Source organism: Mustela nigripes, chromosome 5 (genome assembly GCF_022355385.1).
Source record: "Mustela nigripes isolate SB6536 chromosome 5, MUSNIG.SB6536, whole genome shotgun sequence".
Taxonomy (NCBI): Eukaryota; Metazoa; Chordata; class Mammalia; order Carnivora; family Mustelidae; genus Mustela; species Mustela nigripes.
In genome coordinates this window covers 146,455,706-146,473,106 of record NC_081561.1, presented here as the reverse complement: position 1 = coordinate 146,473,106, position 17,401 = coordinate 146,455,706, and the positions used below count along the sequence as shown (strand labels likewise).

General features: G+C 47.7%; 1 protein-coding gene across 3 annotated transcripts in view; it reads left to right on the top strand.

Moving 5' to 3' along the window:
* PDE10A (phosphodiesterase 10A) overlaps positions 1-6,581 on the top strand; it is a 565,247-nt gene extending 558,666 nt beyond the window's left edge. For all 3 annotated transcript variants that reach the window (XM_059401406.1, XM_059401405.1, XM_059401404.1), the window contains one exon: positions 830-6,581. In XM_059401406.1, coding sequence (XP_059257389.1) covers positions 830-947 — 118 coding nt within the window. In that variant the 3' untranslated portion in view covers positions 948-6,581. The remainder of the gene's footprint in view (positions 1-829) is intronic.
* Positions 6,582-17,401: the final 10,820 nt, after the last annotated feature.

The window sequence follows — 17,401 nt, the reverse complement described above, 5'->3', positions numbered from 1 at the left end:
GCAGAAAGATGCCTTTACCGCAACAAAGAAATTCCTAACGTTGGTACTGCATGTAACTTACAGTGACTTTCTATATATGACAGTGTTCAAAATAAGGCTACTCCCCAGTTTCCGGTATGAGGTGGCAGGGACCCCAAGTGGCACACTGCGTCCACCTGCACAGGGGGAGCTCCTGGCTGTCAGTGCTGCGGCCGAACGTTCTTGCCACCGGGGTTCCCTTCGTCTCCATTAGCCGCCGTGCCTCTGGATAGGACACCCTGTGGCTTGGGCCCCTTCCCAGGCCCTCCTTCCTCACTGATTATGAAATGGTATGTCCTGAGCTGAGCTCAGCGGTTGCCCCGTCGCCTGGAGCTCCTGGGACAAGGTTCCCAACCCCCCAGGCCCCCAATCTTTGCTGGCTGCAGGCTCTGCTGCAGAAATGAGCTGCGGGACCTCATCAGGGAGCCTCGCTGGGACCCTGCCCCTCCCAGCGGCTGCTCATTGTTGGCCTCAGAAAGGTGCCAGAAGGGGCACCTGGGTGGCTCCGTGGGTTAAGCCTCTGCCTTCAGCTTGGGTCATGATCCCAGGGTCCTGGGACTGAGCCCCGCATCGGGCTCTCTGCTCAGCAGGGAGCCTGCTTCCCCCTGCTCTCTCTGCCTGCCTCTCTGCCTACTTGTGCTCTCTGTCTGTCAAAAAAAAAAAAAAAAATAAAAAAAAAAAAAAAAAAAAAAAGGTGCCAGAAGGCCACGGTGCTCAGCTACGCCTCATGCGGTGGGGGATGCGATGAATGATGGAGACCGGCCCGAAATCCTTTTTTAAACACCCTTGTCCCCGCATCTTTTATCCTTAGGAACAACCTCAGCCAGTGGGAGAAGGTGATCCGAGGGGAGGAGAGCGCCGTGTGGGCCTCATCCCGGCCCGCGGCCCCCGGGCCCTCGGAGAAGCTGCCCGTGAAGGTCGACGACTGAGGCCCCGCGAGCCGCCGCGCCTACACCTGCTCGTCCCGCTTCCTTGACTTTTCTTCCTTTTCTTTTCGTGGGGGAAACCTACACCGGGTGACTCGGGCACAAGCCTCTCGAAGAAGGTGGCATCCGGAGAACACGTCAAGCCGATGACTCCCCGCCAGGCTCCCCTGTGACGCGCCGGAGACCGTGACCGCCCAGGACCCCCCCGTGGCCGCCCCGGGGGCTCCGTCTGAGCCGTGAACTGGCCTCTTCTAACAGGCGCGCGTGGCCGAGGCCTTAGTGGACACGGACGAGAATTACTCAGAAGGGGGTACTTTTCCACTGTATCTTTCTAGGGAGGGGTTAACATGGTACTATTATGGTATTGTGCTTTGGCTTAAACACCAATGTTGCTTTGATGTTGTTGGTTATAAATAGGAATTTTTACACATTACTGTTGTGAATGTTTGTGTGTGACCTACTCGTAATTAGCGTGAATTATAGCGGGCAGCCTCGGGACAAGCGTCACTGAGGTGACAGTAAGTGTCTTTCTGCAATCAGTGATGGAAACTAGATTCCTGTTTCAGAGCCTCATGAATGAAAAGCGAGGTGGACGAAAAGTGTGTTCTTCAAGTTTATACTAAGGGGCTTGGATGAGTAGATTTGCACTAAAGGAAGTAGCCCTTCTATCCTCTTGAGAAGAGATGCAGATACACATCAGAATAAATCTCAGAACTCCAAGTATCAGTTCAAAATATGTCAAAGAATGTTTTTTTATTTTTTGTTTCCTTCATTGTAGGCACGTTTTCTAAACCCTTTGCATAAAGAGCAACAACAACAAAAATAAGCCAGGCATATGAATTGTTCTTAACAGGTCTTACGGGATGTCAAATGTGAATTTTAATAATGATTTCTTTATATTTTCACTTGGTGTCATTGCAAAATTTTAGACTCACATTCAAAGTGAGAGGTTTATTCTATGAATTATTTAATTAAAATACCATACATTTCTCTTAAAACCAAATTAAACCATACAATTTAAGTCTTGTGTAATTTTTACTTTGCTCTGCTGCACCCATCCCCCGGTCTGGCCCCCGCTTTGTGCTCCCCGGTCACGCTTCCCAAGTGCTCTGTCCACGACGGGAGGGAGGAGAACACAGTGCGAACGCATCGTGGCGCGGTTCTGTTCTCTCTCCTCTGCTCCAGTATCAAGTGTCTACATCCAAACCTATAGTTTGGACAGTCTTCTGTATAATTTTTGTAGACTAATATTACTCTACAATGTAAGTGTTCGGGGAAAAAAAAAAAAAAACAAAAACCCACACAAAAGTAGAGGTCTGGACCCCTTCCTGCAAGGATTATAAGCCAGTTACTTCTGGTGCACACGAAAGCTGTTGAGATCTTAGCACAATGGCAAGGTCACCTCCAGAGCTGTGTTTAGTCCTGACCTGAAGGACTGAGAGAACTAGAGTCTCAAGAAGTGATCAGCAGATCCGTAACAAACAGCTTATCTGCTGTTCACTTGGCAGGAAACTGGAATATTACTTTTGATCAAATAAAATTTTAAAATAATGCTTTTACATATTCAGTACTGTACACATTGTTATCCATATGGTTTTTGCAAAAAGAAATCACATGTTCCTACAACATGACTTAAGTTGTAGCAGAGTTAGGTACATAGAAACATTGTTCTTATTTTAAAACTAACACTATGTGTTCAGTTTCCCTCTGGGCTTCTGAAAGTTGCCATCTTCCCTCCCTGGCACTCCACTCGCTCTTATGGTTATACCATATGAGATAAAATGAAAGATCTAAAGAGAGAAATACCACCGTGGCTTGACACACACCTACGGAAGTACATGTGTATAAAGGATAGAGATGCAAATGCATCTGCAGAAAGTAAAAGTCGGCCCCATTCTTCAAAACCCGATTTCTTTGTGTTGGAAAATGTGAGCAGAAAAGTCCTTTTTTCATGTTAGTGCATTTATAGAATTGAATTCTAAAATGTTGCATGTTTTTCTGCGCTCAGGTTTATGAAACTGGACCCACCCAATCAAATTTCAGTCCCAAGAGTTAGTATGGTCATGTATTGGAACTCGACTGACTCGAAATACCACTGGAGACTGTTTAATTAAACAGATCTTAAACAAATGCATGAATTTTGCTTTTTGATGTAGGAAACAGTCCTGAGGGGAGGGAACCTCATGGCTATTTTTGCTTTTTAAGATTCCTTTTCTAAAATTACTACCAAAAATTCTCTTATTTTGATAGAGCTGTCTTATATTATTGACCTTGTACCTGGAACAGTTTTCCAAAGAAACATTCATGGGTTTATGGGTTGGTTGATTTCTCTTGATATATTGTCATAATCAAAGCAAAGTTCGAACAAAGGAAGGACTGTATTCTAATGTAAACTGTCAATATTCTTAAGATCTAGTTAGGAATCATTTAGCATAAATAGGCTCAAGATGCGGTGTTATTTAGTCAATAATTTGCTTTGGAAAACATGCAGTTAGCAGTATTTTTGTATTGGGGCAGATATACTTAGCAGACAAACTTTTGAGTTCTGTTCTCATCTTTTTCCCAGATCTTTTCTTGAAAAGGCAGATGGTTTTTATTACCAAAGGTTTTGACGAGTTTCTCATGAAGGCAGCATTTTATATTGGGCCCAAATTTCCCCATTCGGTATAAATTTGGTAGCCAGCTGTTCAATTTGTGGAAGTTTTTATTGGTTGTGCTGATTTATAACAGACACAATTTTATTGTCAAATGCAATTATTTCATTAAATTCCCAGAGACAGTGAATAAAATTTTTAGCTAGAAATTTTCTTGGAAATGCATGCCAGCAACACGAAATACTGAATGTAGGCAGAGGAATAAAACTCTAAAAATTGCAAGCATCTTATTAATTAGTAGGTGACTTTGACTTAATGAATGATTTTAAATAAAATGGAGGTGGAAAGTAATTCTCAAAAACGGCCCTTTTCCTGGGGCAGAACTGAGATCCATTGCCCAGCTCTCGTTATCCCCACGGGGCTCATCAGAAGCGGTCATGGGAGAGAGACCACGCAGAGCAGCTTACCATAGCCGTCCTCATCCGGACTCGTCCCTCCGCTGGAAGGATGGGGTGCCACTGGAGGTGACTTTTCTCACGACGACGCAAACAGAACTACTTTGAAACAGGATTTGTCCAGTGTAGGTTTCCTCTTCTTAGCATGCTTTTCAGATAGCTTTAGATTTTTTTTAAGTTTTGTATAGTCTCAGTGACTTTGCTTTACTGGTACGTTTGGGCACACTAGCTGTGTCTGTACAGGACACACATAGACGCATAAAACCTTAGCTCCCTGGATTTTTAATAGATTTAGTTTGAATATTATGTTTCTGGTCTTTTAACTCAAAATTAAGGTTTGAGCTTTAACGGAACTAAATTATTCACCATGCCTTGGCCTGTGCCTTTATTTTAAATACTATAATTTTATTACCTTGTTCATATATTTATCATTTTGCTTTTCTTGCTTAACTAGAACTAAAAACATCTAAAGGGACATATCCATGGTAATTGGATCAAACCGAGTGGATAGGGCCATTCTCTCCTGTCAGAATCCTGTCCTTTATTTGATGTCATTCTGATGACTAGAAGCAGTGAACTGTTCAGATGTCATCTTTTTTGCAAGAACTTCCAAGAACTGTGACACAGTTACAGCGGGTGTGATTTTTTTGGGTTTCAGGTACCTATGCATGATTTAGATTTTGAAAATCACTTCTGACCTTTATCTATTTCAGACATGTGTTTGCTTTCTACACTTTGCTGATTTTATTTAGGGTTTAATTCTTTAAAGACTTACTCACTAAGTCACATTAATGTATCCCTTTTATTGCCTGACTTTAAATTCTGTAGAATGTAGCCTAGCGGAGTATGCCGTCGGTTCTTGGCCCCTGCCTGTCAGCAGTGCATGGCTATTCTGTTCAATCTTTGCACAGGTGTTTACCCTGATACACATTCTGCCCATTTCTTTAAGCACTTAATCTTAAGTTTCAATTAGTGATTCCCAAAGCAGCACTATACCCTTTCTGGATTTTGTCTTTTTTTGTCCCGGATATTTTGGTCGTCTGAAGCATTAGACGCATTTCTGTGATGGTAGAAATAGCAGAAAAGAAGGAAAGAAGTTTCAGTGGTGGTCTGGTTCTAAAGTGAAGGGGTGTGATAAAGAGAAAGACATTAATGTTTCCCAGACATGCTATTTCTGATTCCAAGAAGCATCACTGTCTTCACCCGCCCGCTCCGACGCTCCCCCTCTTCAGCCCCGCAGCGGACAGCAGTGCCGTTTGCCTCTCGCATCGCCGGACCTTGCTTTAAAGCGAGCGTGAGCAATCGGTTGCTGAACGCGTGCAGACCCGTGTGTGCCGCTGCTGGGTCGCTGTCGTCGGAGGACCTGGCCTGCCGGTTAAGAGCTGAATGCGATGTGTCAAGTAGAGAAGTCAGTTTATACACGTGCCCACTGCCAGCTGGTAGCCTGAGGTACTGTGTGTGCAGAAGTGTAAATGGAAGGCTTTCATTCCTGCTGCAAGGGAGGGTTGCGAAGTATTACCTGGCCCTTCAGCTCACCTGAAATATGATGAGACCATGAGTGTTGCAGCGTTTGTTTTTCCTTTAGGCACTTGAATAATAAGCAGTCCTGTGCCATCTCTTCAACAGCCAATGTAAATGCCACAGGGGAGCATTATTTCCCATACGATCTCGTGTATGGTGTATGTTCTACACATGCCTTTGGTGTGCACATGGAAAGGTCAACAGATTGATCTGGAGAAGGTATTTCTAGACAATGCCCGGACCTATTCACCTGACCCAACACAGTGACCCATGTGAAATCCTGTGCTTGCCCAAACACTGTGAAAGTTATTAAAACTTAGAGATAGGCAGCATCTTGAATCTTTCTGAAAAGGAAAGGTGGCTTTCTGTAGGAACAAAAGAATCCTATATCCCTACCTAGTTCAGTTATCCCCCGGGTTTGCCAGCTGTGATCTTGCTGACCCCATGCTGCTAAGGTGTAAGATGGGTTATAAGCTGTCCAAAATACAGTGCACTTAACAGACCGACTTGTAGAGCTGATGGCTCTACCACCAACATTGTAGTGGGCTCTCTTTTGGAAGGAGAAAAGATTTCAAGTTAATAATATCCGATTTCGTTGTAGTTGATGAGTTAGCAAACAAAACAATTATTTTATATGTATGACATATAAAAAATCTTTGTAAAATGCACAAGCGCAATAATTTAAAGAGGTCTTAACTTTGCATTTATAAATTATAAATATTGTACATGTGTGTAATTTTTCATGTATTCATTTGCAGTCTTTGTATTGAAAGAAACCTTTACCGTTACGTTTGTATAATAGAGCAGTAATCATTTATTATAACCGAGGCACGTTGTAAATAAATTCATAATTCAAACTGCCGGTATATATGCATATATGGGTGTGACACTGCAAAATGGAGCTTTGATTTTACTTACATGCTTAGGACAGCCAGAAATTTTTTGTCGATATGTAACTATACATACAAAGTATATATATGTATGATACATGAAATATATGTAGAGATGTTCATAATTTTAATGGATATCCTTTGGTGTGAATAATTGAATACAGAGTTTTTAAAATATCCCTTTTCACGTTTATCATTTGCTGTCATTTGGGGGGAAGGGAAGAGATGCTTTGTTGAGGAGGCGGGGCCATGGCTCCGTCAGAGTGTGTCTGCGTGGAAGACCCCAAGTTCACTTTGGCGAGATGTGGTGTGTCTGCTTCAGCTATTTCCTAGCAGAAAGGATGAGACAAAATACATTAAATTGTGTAACATGATTTATTAACTCCATTGTATAATTTTAAAGGCTCGAAGACTATTTGGGAGGAACTAGTCTTTTAGATCGAGTCCTTCAGATTACAAAGCTAGTGGCCCCCGAATGCTGGCTCTAAGACTCCTGAAATAACTTCCCTGGCCTCCAGGGGCCCCCAGAACCATCCGGATTCTCTTGGTCAAGAGCAGGAAGGGCTCCCATTGTGGGCATGCTTATGTGTCTAAGTGTTGGGATTCTCTGTTCCGGTAGAGAAGACGGTTAAAGAAGTCGGTAAAACCTCACATCATCTGTGTATCACAATAAGTATACACATGGCTTTATCTTGACAGCTTCAAGAAATTGTGTTTATTTGACTATCCCTGGTTACCAACAGGTGGGCAGGCGAATGGTCAATATTTGAGACCAGAAAGTTAGAAGTTCATTTGTATCCATAGATGCACACTACCACAAACATATTAGAACTAAATTTGGGCATTAACAAAATAAATGTTTCCTGGAATAAAGACCTGTTACATTGTTAAATATGAGAGTCCACAGCCTTGTTAATTGGACAGAAGTGTAGACAGCCTCTAAAATGGACTTCTCCTGCACCACCAACTCTCACTAACGGAATGCCCTCAGCGTGTGTAGCACTGTATGTGTCGAAGATAGGATTTTTGTTAAAGTATTCATTTCCTGTGAAACCGAATAAAATGTTGACTGTGTTAAAATGAATTTCACGAATTAATATATCCATAAACCTATTTGGTAACTCAAGTTGCAGATTGGTACTCCGTAGAGCTGATCTTAATTTGAATCCTTAATTACACACACTTCTGATTTTTCCATCAATCTTCTGTAACTTGAGAGCTTTGAGGAGAGGAACGTTTCTCCAATGAATCTATGTCCTGAAGCTAAAAAAAACCCTGAAGAGCAACACTTATCAAGCAAACATGCATTTAATGTGGGCACTTAATGTGTGCAAGGTGGAAGGAGGGAATTCGGAGCAGAAGGCAGGGCACGCACGAGGTTTCCTTGGGTTTAGAATCGACGGCTTCATCTCCCTGAAGCCTCTGCTGCTTTGCCATTACTTTCTGTGCACCTGCCCCGGCCTTCCCAGAGAGGTGAAACTACACATTTGTAGACCTGAAAATCTCGCATAGTTAACAAGATGATTCCTAAACACGTTCCAAGTATCCACACCTGCTGCTGTTCTCATCAGAATACCAAAGTTTGGGACCCCCGCGTGGCTCAGTTGAGTAAGCGTCTGCCTTCGGCTCAGGTCGTGATCTCAGGCTCTCCGGATCAAGTCCCATGTTGGGCTCGCTGCTCAGCGGGGAGCCTGCTTCTCCCTCTGCCCCTGCTCTGCCTGCTTGTGCTCACTCTTTCAAATGAATAAATAAAATCTTAAAAAGAAGAAGAAGGATACGGAAGCCTAATGCAGCAGAAACCACCCAGAAGTGCTGTTCTGTGAACTCTCTGCCCTCCTCTCGCTGTCAGAGCAGAAGTCTCCCGCCCACTGCCCACAGATGTAGACTTTTCCTTGAGTGACATGGAGGAGAAAAAGGAAACTGACCAGAAAAGAAAATCAGGAACTAATTTGAAACACAATCTTCCACCTTTTTACTTGGTCCTATGCATAATCACATAATGTCTAGCCTTTCAGTTGCCGGTACCACTGATCAGGTAGACGTCTTGCTCAGAATGATCCTCTCAGTGTGCGGTGAACGCTTAGTCATTAGGGGAAAAACCCAAACATTTTAGCATATGGAAAAACTAAGACACATGGATTCAATTAATATACATCAAGAAAATAACATAATAGGCCAGGGGTGCCTGGGGGGCTCCATCAGTGAAGCCTCTGCCTTCAACTCAGGTCATGATCCCAGGGTCCTGAGATCGAGTTCCGCACTGGGCTCTCTGCTCAGCAGGGAGCCTGCTTCTCCCTCTGCCGCCCTCCCCTGTTTGTGCTCTCGCTCGCTCTCTCTCTCACGTTCTCTGTCTCAAAACCTTTAAAAAAAAAATATTTAACTGCTTGCCCTTGAATTAACTAGAAAAAGCATGCATTAAAACACCCCATTTGCTAAGCCTTCTGAGTTACCGAGTTTTTGGCCTCGTGAAATCATGATGGCTGGGGCATTGGTTCAACCTTCCACCAGGGGCAGGAGATCTTTCCTTTGCGTCGATAGCCGGTCATCCAGCTTCATACTCTAGGACTGAATTCATTAGGGAGGTGACTCCCACCCTACCTCCTTTCTTGGAAAGTGACAATGAAAGGGGAAAAAAATAAAGTATGTCCCTCCTTGGAGATTAGTCCCAAATAGCTCTTTTTCACAGAATCATGGCCGTGAAAGGCCCGAGGCTGACTCAGGCGGGGCAAGCCCCATAGGAGAGGGGAAGGGTCCCCTCACAGCACACTCCCCAAACACAAAGGAAACAACCTACCTTCAGGGCCACAAGACAAGTGGTAGCCCCTCCTCCTGCAAGGAAGGGATCCAGCTGCACTGGGAGAGCCCCAGACCCCAAGGGACCTCAAGCTCAGAGTTTCCTCTCCTTCTGGTCGGCTTCTCCCCCACCGAGGCTCTGTTCTTCGCCGCAGCAGGTGTCCTCCCGAGCCACTGTCTTCCAACACAAAGGCCACGCTCCAGAAAGGAGACTCAAGGCAAACACCTCTGCCCCTGCCTGCATCACCGCCCTCCCCAGAAGTGGAAGTGGACAAGGGAGGCGCAGAGGACAAAGCAGACATCAGAGCGCTCTACCGTCTCCTGGAATCCCCCCAAAAGCAACTATGATGCTCTCATTTAAGGACGAGGAGGCTTAGAAAGGGAATCCAACGAATTCAGCTTCTCTTAAAGCCTGTTGTCTCATCAGAGTTGTACCTTAAAAACAAAAAAAAAAAAACAAAAACAAAACAAAACAAAACAAAAAACTAGAAAGTTCCACCATCAAGTAAGTTTGGGGCCGCTAGAAAGAATTACGATTGAGCGTGAACTTTCTCTGGCGTGTTCTGAGAACTGGTGCAGCAAATGAACTGGGGACAGCATGTGTCTTGTGGAGGTGGAGGCGAGCAGAGCGGGAGCAGGGCAGAGGGAGCAGAGACATGTGGGGGAGGGGCAGTGCAGTGGGGGCTCAGCGGGTTGGGGGCAGAGGGCCCAGCGGGGTCCCCGGCCCATCTGCTGCAGGCTCGGCACCCGGCCTGGCTTCCCTCCTCCGGACTGGCACAGCTTTTCTTCTTACAGTGGCTTAAACTCTGGCTTGATTTCTTATTGCAGTAAGTGTTTCCCCCACCTCGGGAATAATCCTCTCGCTGCCACATGGCCAGGAAAATACCCCTTGGAAAGACAACAGGAAGAACTCTCTTCTTCTCCACTGACACCTCCGTGGCTGCCACATCTGCCTTCTAGGGAAGCATCTGCTCTTGGAAAGGCGAGGAGGACTGTCCTCCCCCTAAGGAGTGGGACGCCCACACCTGCCCCTGCAGGGAGCTAGGATCTCCACGCCTGCCTGTATTTGCGTTCAGGGAAGATTATGCCACTATTATCATTATTATCATTAATGTGAGCAACTCTTGCTTCCAATGGAAATACAAGTGATGCAAAGTAAGGTTAAGAAACAGGAAGTGGGGGCTCCTGGGTGGCTCAGTTGTTAAGCCTCTGCCTTCTGCTCCGGTCAGGATCCCAGCCTCCTGGGATCCAGCCCCGCATCCCGCTCCCTGCCCAGCGGGAAGCCTGCTTCTCCCTCTCCTACTCCCTCTGCTTGTGTTCCCTCTCGCCCTGTCTCTCGGTCAAATAAATAAATAAAATCTTCAAAAAAAGAAAGAAAGAAAGAGAAAGAAAGAAAGAGGAAGTGATCAGCAAGCCAAGTAGGTTTTCAGGGGCGCCTGGGTGGCTCAATAGGTTAAGCCTCTGCCTTCTGCTCAGGTGATGATCTCAGGGTTGTGGGATCGAGCCCAGGATTGGGCTCTCTGCTCAGTGGGGAGCCTGCTTCCTCTCTCTCTCTCTGTCTCTCTCTCTATCTTTGCCTACTTGTGATCTCTGTCTGTCAAATAAATAAATAAATAAAATCTTAAAAAAAGGGGGGGGTGAAAAATCAGGGTCCTCTGGCACGCCCCTCCCCCTTCATTTGCAGTCGGGTGCGGGGCTGGTGCAGGGCTCAGGCTGGGATCTCCGTGACCCCTGACCGTGGCCTGACTGTGGCCTGACTGTGGCCTGCGGTTGCTCTTGCTCAGTACCTCACCCTGGGGAAATTAAAAGGCTCTAGTACCAGGGTCTCCCATGTCTGAGAAAAGCCACCCTGGAAAGGATTTTGTGCCTTAAGGTCACGGCTTCTACATGGTCCCATGTGGAGCTCGCAGCTCATTTAGATTTGTACTTTTCCCAAAAACTGAGTTAACATCAGAGCGACTGAGAAATGCCTGGCAAACTAGATGGAGTACGAGTCTGGTTTTCGTTCTGTTTTCTGCAGGGACAGGGGATCCCATACCCCCTCCGTGGGGCAGAGGTGTACCAGTCCAGAATCCAGTGCCCTTCTTTTGTGGATGGTCAGCCCTCCCTACTCTCCTGGATGGGTTCCCTCAACATGCCCGGGCCTCTCCAATCACAACGAGTCAAACAAAACTCAAAGAAGCCCAAGTCTGCGACAATCCACAGTCCGCTGCTGGAGAGAGGCCCGACCTCTTCTGTCCTGTCAGAGACAAGTTTGGGGGCAGTGGGTCCCTAGGTCAGCTCTAGCTCCAGCTCAGGGCCTCCCTGGAAGCCAGCAGTCTCCTCCTTGGCTCCCAGCACAGCACTTCCGACTGCTGCCTAAGGGCTTCACCCTTGGTTGGGGCTGGGGGGCGGCAGTTGGCAGAATAGTGGTCCCCAGAAAGGTCCATGGCCTGAAGCCCAGAACATGAGGATGTATCAGGTCAAGCGAGAGAGGGAAACTGAGGCAGCAGGTGGACTGAAGGCTGCTGCTCAGCTGACTTCAGGATGGGGAGAGCAGCCAGCATTGTCCGGGAGGGCCCAGAGCTGGCCCCAGGGTCCTTGTATGTGGACGAGGGAGGGTCAAGAGCTTCTGTGGTGAAAGAGACCAGCCATGGTTCATTACTTGTTTTGAAGGTAGAGGAAGGCCCCAGGAGCCCTGAAGGGCAGACGCCTCCAGACCTGGGAAAGACAAGGGAACAGATGCTCCCCTCAGCCCCCAGAGGGAACGCAGTCCTGCCGACACCTGGATTTTATCCAGTGAGATCTGTCTAGAACCTCTGAACTATGGAACTCTAGGATAGCACATTTGTATTGTCTTAAGCTACAACATCTGTGGAACAGGAGCAACAGGAAACACGGAGAGGCCTCTCCGATCGTCCACCTAAAATAGCAATCCTTCCACTGTTTTCAAAAGTTATTACATCTTATTTATTTCCTACACAGTTTAATGGTGCATTTTTCCTCTCTCACCAACCAGTTTGCAATTTTGTATTTGCAAAGATCAGGGATGTGGTAACATATTGATGGGTGCCCCACGTTTGGTGGTGAAGAAGTGGGGACAGGCACTCTTGATGGTTGAGAAAGGAGCAGAGGTCAGGCCTCGCTGGGGCTGTCTCCGGGCGGGATTCTTGAGGATGCAGATGGTCACACCCCTCCTGCTCCCTGTGACTGTGAAAGACTTCCCTTCATGTGTCCCCAGAGCTCGGCTTCTGACGGTGTTGCTCCCCTCTGATGACTGTGAACACCACCCCACACCCAAGATACCTGTTAGCGTTCATCTTCCAAAGCTATGGCCCACCCATCTGAGGGTCTCAAGACTAATGATTTACTAGAAAGTAGTTAATAACCTTATCTGCATAGCAGCCAGCCCCTCAAGGTCATGGAAGCCTTGCTGCCAATTCCTTCGAGACTTATGCACTCGGTACCCTCACTAAATTCTAAATATAAATAAAGAAATATATAAATTATAAATGTATAAATAAGTTTATATATTAAAATTTTTAAAGATTTTTTAAATTTATCTGAGAGAGAGAGAGCACACAAGCTGGGCAGAGGGAGACAGAAGCAGAGTCCTCACTGAGCAGGGAGTCCTGTGTGGGACGCTATCCCAGGACCCTGGGATCATGACCTGAGCTGAGAGCAAACACTTAACGGACTGAGCCACTCAAATAATATACTTAAATTTGTATGCTTACTTATATATTTATATAAGTATAAATTATATAGTTTATAATGATAAACTCAAGTATATGGTCAGTGACTCCTCACAGTCCCAGAGCAGTGCGACCTGCCCCTGGGTCCCATCCCTGTGCTTTAATAAGAACACCTTTTTTGCACCAAAAACATCTCCAGAAATCTTCCTGGACCATCGACTCCCAGGCGCACATCACCCTCACTGTGGCGCGTCCTGGGTGAATGGGCACAGCCTCTGGTCACAAACTCTGTGACTGTGGGCTCACCTGGCTCCTTGGGTTTCCCTGCATACGCTCATACCTGAGAGGTGACCTGAGGGGAGCACAGGAGTTTAATATAAAAGAGTGGAAACAATACATATTAGTCCGTTGTCTGTTGATTTTATAAAAACGAAATACAGCTGTTTAAAATCTCAGGATGGGGCACGTGGGTGGCTCGGGTCTGCTGAGTATTTGCCTTTGATTCAGGTCATGATCCTGGGAGTCCCGGCATCCGAGCCGCACTGGGCTCGTGCTCAGCCCCGAGTTGGCCTCTCCCTCTTCCCTTCGTCCTGCTCCTGCACACTCTCTTTGCTCTCTCTCTCAAATTAAAAACAAACAAACAAACAAACAAAAAACACACCTGGGGGGGGGGGGAAGAGAGAAAAAAAGAAAGCCAGACTCTCTAGATACTGGTGTGGAATGATTTCCAAGACTTTTTTTTTTTTTTTTTTTTAAAGAGAAATAATCCAGGTTGAGGAACTGTCATCCTCTGTGCAACGGAAATCATGGGGGGTGAGAGGCGGGGCGGTTAGGGGCCCCTGTCTGTGGGTGGCCTGACTCTTGGAAGCTAAGTAAGAAACCAGATGTGGTTTGTTTTGGGGGAGAGAAACCGGAGGCTGCAGGGGTGGGGGGCGGGTGGTTAGCAAGGGGAACTTTCATTACCCACTTATCCCTCACTTGATGGCTTTAATTCTGGTTTTCCAGAAGCCATTGCATCAGAGATAGTTTCATTGTTTTTAATGAAACATCCTGACCCAAGATAGCAATTTTCACAGTTGAAAAAACATTTCAATGAAACACGGAAACAGTTTTAGACAAGCAGTAAATGGCAGTTTCGAAGTAAAGAAACGCGGTTGCATGCACCACTCGGAGGAGAGAAGGTGTATTTTACTCTCTGGACAGCGAGGAGCTCGTGGAGGACATGGGCGGGAAGAACGGCGGGGGCCCTTCAGGGGAAGTTGTGTTCTCCATCCCATTTCCAACCTGCTTGTGTCTCGTAGTTATTTTGTCCTCGAACGCCACTTAAAAGTGAAGTTATATTGCAGAAAAGCCCCTCTACGGCAAAACCGAGGCTGCAAGCCGGAAGGTTTGAGATCCGCGGAGAGAGCGCCCCTTGCGGCAGACGCGGGCATGGCGGGGACCCCTGCGCCAGCCTCCGGGGCGCGCGCAAAGCTGCGGTGAGGTCCCCAGCGGCGCGGACCCGCCACGGGCCCTCCCGGCGCGGGGTCTGTGTGTCTGCTGGAGGGGAGGGTGCCTTTGCCTTAGAGAGACGCAAAGTCAAAGCAAATACTTCGTTTTGTGCATTTCTAAGATTGGAAGACCAAGAGCACGTGCGTTCTCAGAGAAACGGGCCTCCGGTGGAGAGCAGGGAGGGAAGCGGGAGCCCGGGGCCGACTTTGCCCGTGGGGGCGGACCTTGGGAAGCAGGAGGCAAGAGGCGGGGACCGCGGCGCTCGGGCCTTCGGTGGAGGAGACTTGGCCCGCACCGCGTCGGGGCGCGCGGGTGTCGGGGCTGTAACCGCGCGCGGACCGCGAAGCGCGACGGCCTGCGCTCGCCGCCGCCCGCTTCCTCCGCCTGCAGTGCGAGCCCCAGCGTTGTCTGTCTCCGCGCCAGCTCGAGGTCTCTGTCTGTGGGTTTGGAATTCTTCACGGACGCGTGCAGCGGGCGGGAGCGGCCTGGCCGTCCCCGCGACTCGCCCGGTGCGCGCTGGCAGCTGGCGGCCTCCTGGTCGCACCCCGCGTCTCCGGGTCGGGCTGGTGGGTGATTTCGGTCTACAGTCGGCCCGACGTCCTTAAACGCGGCACCCGTGTCACCCCGGAGCTTAGAAAGCACAAAGGCGCTTTAAAAGTGGTCTTCAGGGGCGTCTGGGGACTCAGTCGTCACGCGGCTGCCTTCCGCGGGTCAGGATCCCACAGTGCTGGGATCGAGCCCCGCGTCGGGCTCCGTGCTCAGTGCGGAGCCTGCTTCTCCCTCTCCCACTCCCCCTGCTTGTGTTGCCTCTCCTTACGGTCTCTCTGTCAAATAAATAAAATATGTAAATAAAAGATAAACAAAAGTTGTCTTGACTTTGTCTATTTTTACACAATGAAGTCTTACAGCTGGAAAGGCGGCAACTAAACGTTTGTTTTTGGTCAATGACGTTTCCAAAGAGTTGGTTGTTGCGAGCGCAGGGGAGGCTCTCCACTCCCGCTGCTGGCCCGCGGTGGGGCGGTGAACGCGGGGCCCTCCGGGAGCACAACCCCCGCCCCCATTCCGTCCCCTGCGCTGGTTTGCACCGCTCTCTTCCCTCCCTCGCGTCTTGCCCTTAAGGGGTTCGTCTCCTCTCCACGGAGCATCTTTAGAGCAGGGAATGAATCGTGCGTTTCTGCATTCTTGGCAGAGCGTCAGGAGCCGACAACACGTCGTGCTTTCTCTTTGAATGCTCCGAGGGTGAGAGGCCGTGCGTGCAGGACGGAGTTCGCGGGGACGCGCGCCCGAGTCTCATCCGCAGGGGCAGCTTTCAGCAGCTTTCTGCCGAGGGCTTCAGGGTGTGTTCCAGCGCCACCCAGAGCTGAAAAACAAGCTAGCACAGCACGAAGTCAAGTATCTGCTCGCTGTTTGCGTGGCGAGCAGGTCTTGGGGATTCCTACCCAGAAATCTGGCCTCAAGCAAGATCTCCTGATCTTGGCGGACCGGTTAGTTTCACCGATAATTATATCTTTCTGCCTCAAACACCTTGTTGAAATATTTAGCGGTCGGAGAGCTGCACTGGGTTTTAATGTTTGATGGCAATTTGACCATTGATTTCCTGATCTTTGGTGTATGAGAGACGGTTGAATTTAACTGTGTATGTGTCCTACTCGGGATGACTTGGGAGAAATACATTATTTTCTTTCTGATCTGTAATTCCATGTGGAATGAACCAAATCCGTTCTCGTACCAATGAATAGTACCAATATCCGTTCTCAAACCAATGAAGACGGCACAGGCTGAGCTCTGGAAAGTGTCCCACTGGTTCTGGGGGCCCACACTTTCCACGGCCTTCTCTCCCAGGGCCAGGAGCTCTGTCTTCTGAGCCCACCGTGGAAGGAGAGAGAATACCTCTGTCACCACCTGCCTGCCAGCCACCCAGTCACTAAACAGCTTGGAGCAGAAAGGCTCATTGTTTCATCAATAATAATTGGTAATACAAAAACATGGATTGCCACACATCTCACCCAAATTTATAATTAACAGAATGTGGAGAAATCTTCTCTCGTCCTGGGTCAATGCTTAGTTAGATAACCTTACGCAGTGTGTGTATTTTCATGTCAGCATTTCTAGTTATGGTCAGATGCCTAAAGACGGTGAATGCTGGAGAGAGAAAATCAGGAAATGCTTCTGTTCTTTCTTTATTTCTTTATTTATTCCAAATCGAATCCAGATGCTCCTATGTATGGAGCCACCGAAGCCATGCTAGGGCCAGGGCAACTTCATGCTTTCCAAAGCATTCACCCTACAAAGTGACCAGCACCAGGGGAGATGAAAGGAGATTGTGTGCCCGACTTTCTCACGCACACACTGTCTAACCTTATCGTCACCACTTCCTCGGTGAGCTGCGCAGCCGTGAGCGGCCGCCTGAGGTCACGTCTGAGAGTTGCAGCCACCATGCCAGGACACTCGAATTCTCCCTGGCTGAAAGAAATTTAAATAGAACGACAGTTTTCAAAGATAGGAAACTTAGAGAATTTTTGCTTTTCTTCCCTTGGCACATGGCATAGCCTGAGGAAAGAACACAGACTGCAAACTGATGTGCATTTACATTCTTCTACTCTGCTAACTGATGGTGGCCAAGTTATTTTACCTCACGTAATCTCATCTCCGTACTAGGAAAATAACTAAGTGATAATTTAGTGACTGGCACCTACTACGTGCTAGAAAGCCAGGTACGGTTGCATACGGTGTGCATTGTGCAACCTGAATGTCTCTATAAAGATGCCTAGCCAAGGACCAGTTGCTTTTTCGACCTCCAGGCTTTGGGAAAGTATTAGAGTACAGGGTATTTTGATGTTTCTCAAATGAAAGAAATTGTTTTAATTCAAAAAGTAAAATAAGCCAGGAAACCTGGTACTCCCGGTTCAGGAAGGCTTGCCTGGGAGGGCGGGGCGGAGGGCGGGGCTGGGGGGAGGGTGGCCCAGTAGCAGAGGAACCCCGCCCAGCGGGGGCGGAGCTTCGAATGTTGTCCGTCTCCGCGGTAACCGCGGCCGCACT